This window comes from Aedes aegypti, chromosome 2 (assembly GCF_002204515.2).
Source record: "Aedes aegypti strain LVP_AGWG chromosome 2, AaegL5.0 Primary Assembly, whole genome shotgun sequence".
NCBI classification, from domain to species: domain Eukaryota; kingdom Metazoa; phylum Arthropoda; class Insecta; order Diptera; family Culicidae; genus Aedes; species Aedes aegypti.
Genome location: NC_035108.1, coordinates 256202645 through 256214583, shown reverse-complemented (window position 1 = coordinate 256214583; position 11939 = coordinate 256202645). Strand labels below are relative to the sequence as shown.

Below are 11939 nucleotides of genomic sequence, written 5' to 3'. Positions count from 1 at the left end.
AATCACCGGAATTTTATTTAATTAAATTGTGAAAATTATGGTCTCAACTCCGTATGAAAGTTACTTACAATTTGGTGAGTTTGTTCTGTTCAGCAGTGCATGATCACAATGCGTAAATATTAACCATTTGTCGGCCAGAACGTCTACCGAACGTATCCTATGGCACTACCCTTTCCATCAACATTCCACAACATCCCGTAACACCTATGAGAGGTCGTAGAGTTCTCTGCTGTTCTCTTTCTTAAGTAGGTGTTCAAACAATCATCCTTTCCCATTCCCCAGCTTTCGCAAGGACGTGGCCAGGACAGCTCTCGATCATTGGAGGATGCGTCAATCTTGTCTAAGAGTTAGAGGTTATTCCCAACTTTCTGACTTTGGTAACGGACGGGAAGGAGGCAACCCTCATACAATGATCTAGGACTGTACCACCTACGAATTTGTGCGAAATGCTTAATGCTAATGCCAATGCTAACTCCGTATGAAAGTTACTTATTTTGATTAGGAAAAGTAATCGAGCTTTCTTGTTTGATTCATCCTCTTTCTTTCCCATAGTAGCTCCAGAGCTCAATTGATTTTTAACGAACGCGAGACAAATCCGCGCTAGCAAATTACCCGGAATGCCAAAGCACAACCCACAACCTTGCGTTCCTGTGTAGGAGATTCGGAGAGCATAGGCCGTCGCCCGCGTACAATGGAACAATGCACGAGTTCACTATTTGACGTTTGAGCGGTGCCGTGTTATTTGCGTGACCATGGCAACGAGTGAATTCGGCACCGTTCAAACGTCAAATTAGTGAACTCGTGCATTGATCCATACTCAATCTACTTTTAGATTATTTTGATTGAGATTCGGCTCAGAGGATTCAAATATGTAAAAGAGCAACATTTATTTTTAACTGCGTATCTCAAAGAAAAAATGATTCTCTTGAGCATTTCTGACAAGAAATTTCCAACGCAATGAGATAGGCAAATACTTTACTTTTCAAGGACATAGTCCCCATAATGCATGAAAAATTACTTGTCAGCAATGCTCAAGATAATCATTTTTCTTCTATTGCAGTACGCAGTCAGTGATGCCACATACACAGATTTATCCGTAATTACAAAGATTTTTTCCTGTTTTGGCTTACAGATATCTGTGATAACAGATTAGATTTTAGATGAAAACAGATTTTTAAGATTTTCGGAAATAACACAAGTTTTGGGCACGCCTTTAAAACATAGAAAAAAAATAATTCCATTCTTCTACTTAGTTTTTCTCATACAATGTTTTATTATTTTTGAAATAATCAACTTACATATTATTTTGGTTGTCATGGCTGCGTTGCAAGGTGTACAGTTCACTTCTTAGTAAAAAATCTTTCACGAATAATTGTTCCTTATCAACAGGCTATATTTGTTGACAAAAGTTCTTATTAACCTAATTGGTTGAAATTTGAACTTTTTTACGCAACACAGATTTTACCGAGATTTTTTGGAGGTGGACTAAAGATAAAAAAAAAAATCAGCTAGAATCACAGATGCGAATAAAAAAAAATGTAGTAACATTGTATGCAGATGAGCTCACTGTAAAAAGTTACTTGACCCATTCGAGCAAGATTTTTTTTACTTCAGTGAAATAACGTATTTAGTTTATGAAGTTAAGTGACGAATTCGTAACGGATGAAAACTCGCGTTAATACAGATAAACAAAAATAACCTTGGATGGAGTCTTTATAATCATTCTAATTATTTGATAAAGCAAATCTCAAAATCACTATAATTCTGTGTATGTTGTGCCTAAGCACAACTCACTAAATTTTTCAACTTCATCGATTCAAGGATCCGCCATCGTAATAATCGTCATTGTCGAAACTTAAAGAGCTGTTTTTCTGTTCAAAACTAAAAATTATTCGAAGAAAATGTGTTCACTGAGCTTCGGTTGAAGAAAGAAATACAGTGAACACCGTTTCGTGTAAATTTTCTTGATTTTGAACGAAAAAACTGCTTTTGCAAATTCCCAAGTCAATGACTAATCCTGCCCCCTCAAGTCAAATTCAAAGATCAAATTTATGCTATTTATACAATTCTTTCTACAATTTATGCTCTATTTTGAGTTCGGGATTACACTGAAGTTTTTGTCAATTTCGCCACTTCATAATTATAAAGTAAAATCTTTTTCCTCCACAGGAATCATTTTTGGAATTTTTGAGATAGAAAAGTTAAAGCCAGAGTGAAGAGGATGTAGGTTTACTTACCACCATGTAGGTAGAACACAATCAAACAGATTCGTATAATAATCGCATGACTTGTGATCTCGCCCCAAAAGCCATTGGTAGCGAGTGTGTAGCTTCTTGTTTCTAGGCAAACAAATAGACCGAGATAAAAAATTATCACCCCTACACTCAGGCAAATGGACTATCGATAAACATAGGAACCCCTTATGAAAATTCGCCACAAGAAATCGGATTGAAATTCATAAATTTGCCTTATGAAACCAGAATTTGAAAATGAAAAACGTTTTCGCGGCAACCTGGAATCGAACCAAGAACCTTGCGATCGACAGGCCCGAGCGTACATCACGCGCCTATCGACGCCTTGATGTGAAGTGATGCTAAAACGATACATAAAGCGTTCGTATTGCAATAATCGTTCCACCTTTCATAAGGCAAAATGTATGAAATTCGATAGTCTAGTTCGCTGCGTGTAGGAGATAGAGGAGGACCTTCTCTTCATTGTATATACTGCCCTTCTACGCCTACTTCTCCCATGTTCTATGGATCTATGCACGAGTTCGCTATTTGACGTTTGAGCGGTGCCGTGTTATTTACGTGACCATGGCAACGAATGAATTCGGCACCGCTCAAACGTCAAATTAGTGAACTCGTGCATTGGTCCATATATGGACCGATGCACGAGTTCACTATTTGACGTTTAAGCGGTGCCGTGTTATTTACGTGACTATGGCAACGAGTGAATTCGGCACCGCTCAAATGTCAAACTAGTGAACCCGTGCATTGGTCCATACCTTATGGACCGCGGGACAAATATGCGCAGAACGGCAGTGTAGCATTGTTGAATAACGTGTAAATCCCATCGTTTGCTCGATGACAACAAGCTACACATTTGGTTACCAATGGCTTTTTGGGCGAGATAATAAATTTCACGAGAATTATTGAAGCACTTGAGAGATGTTATTTCTCGCATAATTTCTGATTTCGCCCTAAAAGCCATTGGTAACCATGTGTGTAGCTTGTCGTTTTTGAGCATTTTAATGGATTTATACGTAATTTAACAACGCTATGGTATTGGTTTGGATGTTTATTCATTCATTTGCTCAGAAACACCTTCACCACAGACAAACAGACGTAACACTTAGAACAAATCTCGATCAAAATCATAGTCATGAGGACATGTACGCCCAATGCTAAAATCAATGTGTTAGGCCGATCGGCCAACAGATGGCGGTAGTGTGTAAACGTCAAACACGAACAAAAACGATGCAAGCGCTGCTGGTGGAGGATTGGCCACCTACCATATTTTTGAATCGACCGTTAAAAAGGTGGTCGATGGACAATGATGAGAGTGTGACGTCTGTTTGTCTGTGCCTTCACCTTCATTTCGGAACATCTCACATCTTTCTTAACAGGTGTATTTTACCCCTGGTCCCCCTGTTTATCGACTGAGTAGAAAATTTTTCGCGTGTATTTGTTCACGAACAGATGACACGCAAAAATCGTCATCACAGTCATCAAATTCATTTCACGTTCATCTTGTCGGTAATTCGTCTCATCGATCAAAATTTCGGATACCTCTTTTGGTGACATTTCGCTTTGTTGACATTTTCTTGCGTATGTGGAACAGTGAATTTTGTTCAGCAGTTTCAGTAAAAGTGTTTCTTCATTAATTTAGGCGATTTGAGTAATTTCAAGTAATATTACGGATATTTTAATCCTAGTTGTGTATTTAGTGCCAAAATGACTTCCGATTGGGATGAAATTAAACGACTTGCGGCCGATTTCCAGAAGGCACAGCTGTCTACCAGCCTGCAAAGGTATGTGTAGCCGATCGATGGTCCTCGATGTGGCAAACCAATATAAAATAATGATTTGACTTTCGATGCTTGTACTAAATTGGATTTCAGGCTGTCGGAACGGAATTGCGTGGAGGTGGTTAGTCTACTGATCGAGAAGGGCCTGCTGGAGGTTATCTTCACTACGGATGGGAAGGAATACCTGACCCAAGCTCATCTCGCACAGGAGGTGAAGGACGAACTGTTTGTCCAGGGCGGTCGGGTAAATCTCGTTGATCTGGCCAAAACATTGAATGTGGACTTCGATAGGGTTCAGCGGGTGGCGGAGCAAGTCGTGCAGGAGGATCCATCCGTGAAGTTCGTGCTCGGTCAATTGCTGGACGTTTCGTACTTTGAACGAGTGGCGATGGAAGTCAACGAAAAGTTGGCTCAGGCTGGTGAGATAAATGTGGCGGATTTAACGATGCAGTATGATTTGCCCGCTGACTTCATATTGAGCAATATCGTTCTAAAGTATTTAAATAAAATAATCATGGGTAAGCAAGATGCATCGAACGCAAACATATTCTTCACCCAATCGTATGTTACAAGAAGTAAAGCGAAAATCCGCGGAGCATTGGCTGCCATAACTAAGCCAACTCCTGTATCGGCCATTCTTGCCCAGTGTGGCATCCCGGATAGGCTATTCAACATGCTGGTCAATGAAGTGGCCACACTTGGAAGTGTAACCTCCAGATCGCCAGGAGCGCAATACATTCCACACATATACAGGAAAACCCAAGTGGATTGGGTTCAGAATTTCTACCGTCAAAATGGGTACTTGGAACATGATTCTGTGGCGGGATTGGGAGTAACTGATGTGAAGAACTTCATTACCAATCAGCTACCCGAGGCGAAGATAATCCATCTTAAAAAGTGCAGCGTAGGAGAGAAGCTCATCGATCAGGTTGTTGCGTCGCTGGAAGAATGTTTATCCTCCAACACTTATTTGGACGTATCGACGATCTTGCCATCGATCATGACCGACGAAGACATCGACCAGCTGCTTTCCATGGTCCTGACCGCGGCAATGCAAAAGCAAACGCTGATCTTTGGCAGCACCATTCTAACGACTAAATTCGTTGACGACATCATCAAACCATGCTACGGCATAGCGGAAGAGCACGCAAAAAGGTCGGTCGACAGCGGAAGCTATCAGCAGTATATGGCCGAGAAGTTGATGAAGCACCAAGATCCCATGGACAGAGACTCTGCCGTTGGAGAAGGAAAAGCCGACAAACGTGAAGAACGTCGTAAGAAAGCAGCCGGTGGAAAGGGAGGCGGTGGAACGCAAGGACGTGAAACGAAAACCAAGTCCACCAAAAAACACGTCCGCGGCCAGAAAGGTAACGTTTCGGATTCGGATGATGATATGCCCAGCGGAGGGAAGAAGGGTGGCAAGGATGCGGTTATTGAGCTGATTACGACGAAAGAAATTGCCAAGGTACTGGAAGCTGGATTGGAACCGGAGGGGTTGGAGGATCTTTCGAAGCAGCTGGCGCAGCACTATTATCCGTAAGTTGGAATTAATTACATTGATAGTAGGGCTGGTTGCAGGTTTTTTTTAGAGACATGGTTACTATTTTGATGCAAGTCACTATTTTTAATCGATGGTCTCGATAGTCTCTTTTTCCAAAACTAAAATGGTCTCTAAAGCCACTATTATCCTTTTTTATCGGTGCAATGAACACTGGCGCAAAACCTAGAACAGCTCCCGAAAAAAACGAAAAGTATCACGTAAACAAAAAACAAGTCTCTTTTTAAAAACTTGGTCTCTATTTTGAAGAAAATATCTAAAAAGTCTATTTTAAAGAAAGGTCTCTAAAGTCATTTTTTGCTCAGGCTTCAGATATGACTATCTAACAGGTTCTTCAAGATTTTCTTCTCAGATTATTCATGGCAAATTTTCTGGAATTACTCTAGTGATTTCTCCAGAGATTCCATCTGGCATACTTTCAGGAACTCTCCAGTAATTCTTCCAGAGATTCCTCTACCAATTCTCCCAGAAATTCGTCCCAGGATGTTTGGAGGTATTACTCCAGGAAATACTTACTTTGAAAATTTTCCCAAAGGCTATCTTAGGACTTCCTGTAGATTTTATACACTATCTAATCTTTCGACAAATTTCTCCAGGCGATTCTATCTAGGGTTTTTTTCTACAGATTCTTACAGAAATTTTTCCATGAAAATTAACAAAGGATTATTCCAGAGTTTTTGAACAGGGTTCAGGGATTTCTATATCTAGAGTTATTGTGCTTTAAACCTATGCGTTATTTTGGTTCCGCGCATCATTTAGATTCGGCTGATGCAATTGTAAATCGGCTGGTACAAGTAAATTAACAGTTATTTGAACAAAACTAGTGTGACTGTTTCAATAGTTTTCAATTCATCGAATTGTGGAAGTGAAGAAAAGACGTAGCAGTTTTCTTCAGCAACGAAATTGTTTCTCTTCTGCGTGTTAGTGTTATTCAGCGGAAGCGGGGTAGGTTTGGCTACAGTGCAGTATTTGGATCATGAGCGTGCTGGACGTTGACCGATGGACAAGGCCGGATTGAGCAACGTTTTTTAGGATCCAAAAGTAAATGATTGCGCATTCCTTCTTGATTTCTTTTGTATTGAACAGGCTTCCGAATTCTCACTCACTCTCACGATAATGGATTTATCCCTCACAGCAATTTTCAGCGATCAGCTGCCTTGCGATTTTATCCGTCCAGAAAACAAAGCGAAAATAGATAATTTCACATTTCCGCAGCTGTGAGAAGTTTGTTTTCTCTTTCTCCGATCTATGGAGAATTTTTCCTGTATCCATCGCCACGAGCAGCAGTTGCTTTTATGCACCAAATTAACCACTCCTTTCGTCAAGTTGGTGTGGTTGCATGGTTAGCGTGCACGCATCGCGGTTGTTTTTAGCAATGTTCTAGGTTCGAATCCCGTCGCCGGCACTAGTTTTTGTTTATCCACATAGTGATAATTCTCCGGAGCAGTTGGTGAGCGAAAATATGATGGAGTGAAAATCAAATTATCCACAGAGTGGAGTGATTTTCGGTTATCCACCATCGTAGCTCCAGGGAAAATTAGTGTGAGCGATAAAAGATGTTCACGCGAGGAAGCGAAAAAAGCATTCTCCTTACGTGCGAAAAATCGTAGATTTCGCATCATTGATACGAAAATTCAGAACCCTGGTTTCAGTTCAATCGGTGTATGCTTCGATTTTTCACATCATGTGACCTATAGAGAGGTCAGTTTAAATTGACCCTTTTGAATTTTCCACATTTCTTGAGTCTTGTTCTGACGAAATTGCAGTTTCTGTACTAAATCATCTGTCTCAACCAGTCTCATTCAAAAAAACATACCTTATGGTTTGATTTGTAGATTTTTTTTCGAATATGGCATGTTTATCATTTGAGAACAGTCTTCCCATGAACCGATGTTCAACTTTGGTTTGAACCTTGCAACTTATTGAACCGCTAACGCGCTTCGTCTCTGTAGCAGTGTACCACGCCAAACCCGGTACATCCACGCGGATAAATTTCTACGATCATATATGGAACTTCTTGGCACAAATTGCAAGACCATTGAGGCTTTAATAAATGTTTTTTTTTTTGGGTAGACCAACTAAGATCAATATTTTAGGTAATATTTAGCGATAACTTTATGGAAAAACAAGGATTTTACTTTATCATACAACAAGACACGATAAGTAGAAATTGATAAGCGTTAGCGTCTTTGAAGTTTTAAGTTTGCAATCCAAAACATGTAATATTACATCTTCTGAAATCATCGATTTTTTTATTTTCTGTCTGTCGGTTTTGTGCCATCGTTTTAAACCTTGGAAGCAACCGAAGATTTTTTATTTTATTTTATTTTATTTTATTGATGTACAAGGGGGTCATTGGCCAAGTCTCCAGTATAAGTTTGAAAACTCATACCGTCCATAATACACCGGGCGATTTGGAGTTCGGGAAGTAGGCAACGCAACATCTTTGACCAGAAGGTTCTTTAAGTTTTGCTTTTACTCTAGACTTCCCCTACACGTCAGGGATTGAATCCTGAGAAAATTGAGAGAATCTCTCACGTATCGCTCTCTGTAACTATCATAACATGCTGCACATTATGAGAGACTGTTTATCGTATACTGCTACAAGTTTGATCAGATTGGGGGGATAGTAGTGCATGATAAAACCCCTCTAAATATGCTCCAAGCCTGGGGGACACTGATGTTATTGGAAGTTCGTGGATTGTTTATCGTGCCAGTAAAGAAAAACACCTATCCCCAACGGTAAACAAGCGAGAAAAAGGGATTTTATCATCGCTCTCTCGTTGGGGCTCTCGCTCGCTGCTTCCATTTATCAGACTTGTTACACCTTGCGATACAATGACGATCGTGGACCGCAACAGATGGGATGTTTTTCTTTGCTTGCTTTGATCGTGCTTCATTCTCAAATGAGAGCGAATTCTGCAACGCCTGCGTATGAATGATGAAAGGTCGAAAGAACATGGAATCAGTCATACATATAGCGGTAGTGAAGTGTTTTGCCTAAGGATTTGGGAAAGGAAGGATTATGTGTGGTGTTTTGTAAATAGCTCTGTGGAACAAATTTGTTATTAGTAAATAATTAGTTAATCTTATTTACCTCAATTAGCAGTAATGATTAAATAAAAATTATACTCATTATTTTCTAGGCCATTACGCTGCCATGATAAGGGATATCCTTCCTCTCCTATGACTTGTTCCTCTTTCTGTCGGCCAATACGCTGCCATGTCTTTCCTCTCCGATGATTTTTTTCTCGTTGTAATGGCGGGTTAGATATGAAAACAAGGATAAGGAGAGAAGAAATGTTAGTGATTGTTACATGCTTTATTGCTGTATGGCCTACAATGAAATCATACAAAATTCGCTCTTTGGATTCCCACGATAACAATCCCCATGCAGCTTCCGAGAAACTCCATGGCAATGATCACTGTACGCCATGTGCGGCATTCAGGACATCACAACAAAACTGACGATAAACAAAAAACAAAATAATCCAAAAGAGTGTAAACCTTAATGTTTCAATGTAGGACAATTCAGCTTTACTGCATGTGAGAAGTTCTTGGTGATATTCTCACAACGGCCATTCAGAATGGTTCGACCGATGTAGATAAAAGATCATTATGATAAAATTAACGACGACATGTTAGTAAGCTCAGAACGATTATTGTATTTGCAACTGTTAATTTAGATAGTTAAGCTAAGGGTCGATTATTGTACATATATAACTTATTATAGAAGCAGAAGTAAAACGCGCATGCGAAGTAATAACCTTCCATCCCATCTTCAAGTGCTCCCCACAAGCACAACACTTCATTCTGGCACTTTAGAACGTCCATGTTGTAACTTGCTCACACAAGAAATCTGCCTCGACCGAGTTGGCAGAACGCGCCCATACCCCTTTCTGAACCAAAGGACAGGGTGGAAGCAACCGAAGATTTGCACCAAAATTTGAACCGCGTCTGCAAATGAGGTACAGATGAACCTGCGTGCGAACCGATGTTCACTTTACTTTACACTTTACACATGTTTGAATTTAGGCTCAGATTCGAGCGTTTCGGTTTGAACACAAGAAGAGAGTACAAGGAGAGTACGAAACCGCCTGAACCAACATGTTCGGTGTTCGTTTGGGATGACTGTTTGAGAATGTCAAGAAGTATATTTTAAAGAGCTCTTTCAAAATAAGGCAATTTTCAAAGCTAGTGTAAGATATCTAGAAAACGTTATTAAATAATCATTTACCCCTCTCAGTGTGTGACAAATGTTTTTGGTTATCATACATGTTATAAATTTAGCCTTTTTTATTATCATCAGCTCCCGCGTGGATTCAGAAACCATCAAAACCGATAAAAAACATCATTTTTTTATCGATTCTCAAACATCTATAAAAAAAACTGCTTTATACAATAGCTTCTTTATCCTTTAATATTTCATATTGCTTGGACCATGACGATGTTCGATACTGGGGGATCTCCTTTAGAGAAATTCTAAAAAAAAATCTTGCTGGTATCTTTATAGTTGTTTCTGGGCTTGTCTCTAGCTAAATTCACGGTTCTTGAAGGTACGAAAATTGTATAGGAGCTATTTACCGTATAATCCATAAAATAATCACATTTTGAACTCCAGAATAAATCGTCGGAATAACTCCTGAAGGACATTTTCGCCGGATTTTCCAATGATTTCTTATATGTTTGCTAATTCCTGATGGTTTCTTTTTGTTTCTTGGTTCTTATTCGGTTTTTTTTGGTTCCTATTTAGTTTCATTTTGTTCACTTTTTTCGGTCATAAAGTCTCTTTACTTCCTATTTAATCGCTACTAATCCGGTAATATAAAGCAACTTAAATTAAGCAATGTTATTCTATTGCAGGCAATTCAGCAAGCTAGCATTGGCTAAAGCCCACCAACTGTACGAAATTTCATTGCATCAGAGCAATCAAAATCGTCGCCAAACTCATGCCAGCCTCCAGGACAAACTCAACAATCTGTACAACGACATTCGTCTGTACGAAAAGGGGATAAAACTATTCCCAGCCGACGTACAGCCTCAACTTGTGAAGTACTTGCTCAAATCCCTCGGCACCGACTTTTCTAACGAAATTTGCTTCTACGTTGCGGCCGAGTGCAATCTGAACAGCAACGGAACCACTTTGACTGTAGAGCAGCGGAATAAAATCGTCCAGGAATGCAGCCAAGAGTACAAGTCTGCCTTGCAAGCACTGAACAAGGCCGTCTCCAGCAGCGCGTCGATTGATGACTTCCTAGATGTCGCCGAAAGTGCCCTTCAAGCCTGCAGTATGATACTGAAGAAGATCGATAAGAAGAAAGATAGGTAATTAGTGGCAATTAAGCCGGTTAACTGTTTTATTTTTAACTCGCTCTCCCAAGGAAAGCGTAATCAATTGAGGAACGAAATCAATTGGTACTAATCAATTTATTATCGCCCCTTTCAGAAATTTAATTCTATGCCATAAGCACGGTCTGCTGGAGCAATTGGCCAACTGTTCAGATCCGGCTTTGGTCCTGCACCTGGCTGTGCTCATAATTTTCACAATTTGTACCCAGAGTATGTTGCACGCCTCCGGTCGACATGTTTCGTCCATATTGAGTTTCTTACAGCCTCAGCTAAGTCCCGAGCAAGCACAAACTCTTACCTCTTATCACGGTAAAAAAACAGTTTCAGATATCATTCTACAAATTAAACATTATATTTGTTCTGTTTTTCAGATTTGGTTTTAAAACTTCTTAGTGCAGAGGGCTCGTCATCCAACGTGGATGATATCACTAAACAATTGGAAGATTTAACTCCCACAGTGAAAAGCATCGCTAGCAGTTTCAAGAAATCAGGCGTCACAAGTGCAGAATAACTTGAAATACATTCGGAAGCACTAATCGGAAAATATTGCACGAATAGAACCAGTTTTTTTTTTATTAATTTCGTTGATCAACAATCTATTTGTAATAAACATTTTTTTTTTCTATCTTTATTAACGAGATTTTTAGCCCTGGGCTAGTTCATCTCGGGACCAACGGCTTTACTTCCCTTCCGAAGGAAGTCGTTACTGAAAATTTTTTAGTGGCTATCTCGAGGATGGGATTCGATCCCAGGTCCTCGGCGTGAGAGGCGTGTGTTCTAACCACTACACCAGGTCCGTCCCCTTGTAATAAATATATTAAACCTGCGTATTATTGTGTTTTAATAAATCCCCAACATGTAGTTAATTCGATCAATTTACTCATACTTATGATAGAATGGATCAACTAACATGGTGGCCTCAGAATTTAAGAAGAACGGTGCGCAAGATGTCTCAAATTATCATAAAATGTTACCAAAATTGCCAGCAAACAGTGACAGCTC

General features: G+C 39.7%; 1 protein-coding gene across 1 annotated transcript; it reads left to right on the top strand.

The window, feature by feature from the left end:
- Positions 1 to 3798: 3798 nt before the first annotated feature.
- Positions 3799 to 11463, top strand: LOC5578370 (E3 UFM1-protein ligase 1 homolog). Its single transcript, XM_001656891.2, has 5 exons — positions 3799 to 4033; positions 4124 to 5566; positions 10452 to 10913; positions 11035 to 11246; positions 11309 to 11463. Exons 1-5 carry the CDS (start codon positions 3957 to 3959, stop codon positions 11446 to 11448), a joined length of 2334 nt encoding a protein of 777 aa, XP_001656941.2. The 5' UTR covers positions 3799 to 3956; the 3' UTR covers positions 11449 to 11463.
- The last annotated feature ends 476 nt before the right edge of the window (positions 11464 to 11939 follow it).

Excerpts from the sequence above, each read along its gene's own strand:
- LOC5578370 (XM_001656891.2), top strand. The coding sequence starts at position 3,957 with ATGACTTCCGATTGGGATGAAATTAAACGACTTGCGGCCGATTTCCAG. Across the intron at positions 5,567-10,451 it reads CTGGCGCAGCACTATTATCC|GCAATTCAGCAAGCTAGCAT; the intron begins GTAAGTTGGAAT and ends ATTCTATTGCAG. Across the intron at positions 10,914-11,034 it reads ATCGATAAGAAGAAAGATAG|AAATTTAATTCTATGCCATA; the intron begins GTAATTAGTGGC and ends CGCCCCTTTCAG.